The 2,500-nt window shown below is 39.5% G+C and overlaps 1 protein-coding gene across 1 annotated transcript in view; it reads left to right on the top strand.

Annotated features, from left to right (window-relative positions):
• Window positions 1-2,500, top strand: part of LOC119579239 (ovochymase-2-like) — a 17,039-nt gene that overhangs the window by 12,503 nt on the left and 2,036 nt on the right. The window contains exons 6-10 of the mRNA XM_037926976.1: window positions 38-130; window positions 637-829; window positions 1,197-1,326; window positions 2,003-2,159; window positions 2,383-2,492. Of these exons, the coding sequence (XP_037782904.1) occupies window positions 38-130; window positions 637-829; window positions 1,197-1,326; window positions 2,003-2,159; window positions 2,383-2,492 (683 nt within the window). The remainder of the gene's footprint in view (window positions 1-37; window positions 131-636; window positions 830-1,196; window positions 1,327-2,002; window positions 2,160-2,382; window positions 2,493-2,500) is intronic.

The following is a 2,500-nucleotide window of genomic DNA, read 5'->3' as shown; positions in this document are numbered from 1 at the left end:
TATTCATGTGCAATGTCGATCAATGCCTCTTTCCCAGGAATACCACCCTCGACTACTACGACCACCACAACTACCACCACTTCCAGCACCACAAGCACAAGCACTACGACCGAGACACCAATCATGTGTGGTAAGAACTTGTTATGAAAAGTGCAGTTCGATTAGTCGTTTCTGATACATGGTGATAGTAACACCATTTTGACAACGGATGCAATTTGTGCGGGTTTGCGAGAGGGAGGGAAGGAGGGATGGAGGGGGGGGGGGAGGGAGAGGGAGAGAAAGAAAGAAAGAGAGTCTGTAAGTGAGGTGTGGTATTTTACATTTTTTGCATGTTTGTCTCAGTAGAATAAAACAAAATTTACACCTCTGTAGGCGAAGGTGTATGTGAAGTGTAGGTGCAACAAGATACAGTGAAATATGTTTAAAAAGATGAGAAAAACATAAAACATAATAGATATAACAGTTAGAGAGATTAGATGGGTAGACTTACTTTTTAAAAAATATATAAAAAATATATATAAGATTCTTTTCTTTTTTTAGGGGGGAATACGAATCCCAACAAACTATCATTCATTACGAAACCAGATCTTTTTTCCCCATTCTCTTAATCCTCCACTTTCCTTCCATCCTTCGCAGATGACATCTGTGGTAGTCTTGCAGGGTACACGGGGCGAATCAGTAACCCTACGCCCGCAGCAACGACCATCCCATGGGTCGTGGTCGTCGACATCTTCAGAGACAACCTGTACATCCGGGGTTCTGGCATCCTTATCTCCAGAAAGCATGTTCTTACTTCTGCTTATCTTTTCTACCAAGGATCTCCAACCGGGTAGGTATAAGGGGGGGGGATTTTTTTTTTTAAGACCTCTTTTTGGAAACGATTTTTTTGTTTGTTTGTTTGATTTGTTGAACTAGACTACGACAGGGCGAAAGATGTTTAGCTATTTCTCGTTCTCTCTCTCCATCTCTCTCCTTTCTTCCTTACCTTTCCCTCCCTCCGTCCCTCTTTCTCCTCCCTTCCTCCACACCCCTCCCTCTTTCCCTCTCCCTCTCTCTCTCCTCTCTCCTTACCTCTTTCTCTAACCCCACCCCCCATTCTCCATTGAATTAATTTTCCCCTAACCCCTCCACCCATCCATTTTCCTCACCCCATATACTCCCCGATTCGCTCTCTCCTCTGCACGAACGACCCACAGCATAGACAACGTGGTCGTCCGAGTCACAGCTGGTGAATACGATCTTAGTGAACCCGAAACTCCCGCGGCCCAAGTACTTTACACGTCGGAGGTCACCATCAATGAAAACTTCAACAGTACTCTGAGTGAAGTAAGTCCGTTAGGTGCGGGAGTGCTTGTTCCTGTGAGAGTGCGTTTGTGTCTGTGGGAGTGTACTTGTCTGTGCTTATGAGAATTTGTGCTTGTGATTGCGGGAGTGAATGTGAGGATGCGTTTGAGCCTCTATGTTGTGTGTGTGTTCGTGATTTTGTGAAAATCTGTACTTGTAAAAGTGCGTTATGCCTGCAGTGTGTTTTAGCTTAATGGAGTGTGCTTGTGCCTGTGAGAGTGTGTCTGTGGGAGTGTTTATGTTTGTGTGTTTATGCTTGTATACGCGTTGGCGGTTGCGAGTGTGTTTAGAAGAGTGCGGGATGTTTATGGAAGTGTGTTGGAGTCTGTGCTTGTAAAAGTGTGTTTATGCTTGTGGGTCTATATACGGATATTTATTATATATATATATATATATATATATATATATATATATATATATATATATATATATATATATATATATATATCCGTATATAAAAATAAATGTGTGTTGGGGAGGGGGGGGTGCGTGCGTGTTTGTTTGTTTGTGTACATGTATGTTATAAATATAAATATAAATATAAATATTAATATTAATATTAATATAAATGTATATATATATATATATATATATATATATATATATATATATATATATATATATATATATATATATATTTCTTGCACGTCCCCACCAGCTCGATTACAAACTCGCGATACTCACTCTTACTGATGACGGTTTCACACTGAACACCCGAGTCCTCCCGATCTGCTTAGCGGATAGCACAGTCCTGGATTACGTCAAGGCTACTTATTCCTCAGTCTACCTATCAGGTTTCGGCTGGACTGCTAACGGTGCGTCCTTAAGATACACACATGTTTATTTATACACACACGTATATATGTGTGCGCGTGTATATATATATATATATATATATATATATATATATATATATATATATTATATATATATATATATATATATAATATTTTTATATATATAATATATATATATATATATATATATATATATACGTAAAACACCCTGTATACACATCACTGACACTTTGGTTTTCAGACTATCCTGCGACGAACTTGTCGACCATTAGCGTCACTTTCTGCAACTTTGTCTTGGCCGATTTCTTCTTCTGCCTCTACAGCCTGAACGCCCCAGATACTCCCTGTTACGTAAGTTT

This window comes from Penaeus monodon, chromosome 12 (assembly GCF_015228065.2).
Source record: "Penaeus monodon isolate SGIC_2016 chromosome 12, NSTDA_Pmon_1, whole genome shotgun sequence".
NCBI classification, from domain to species: domain Eukaryota; kingdom Metazoa; phylum Arthropoda; class Malacostraca; order Decapoda; family Penaeidae; genus Penaeus; species Penaeus monodon.
The sequence above is the reverse complement of the archived record's forward strand: the minus strand, read 5'-3'. Positions and strand labels throughout refer to the sequence as shown.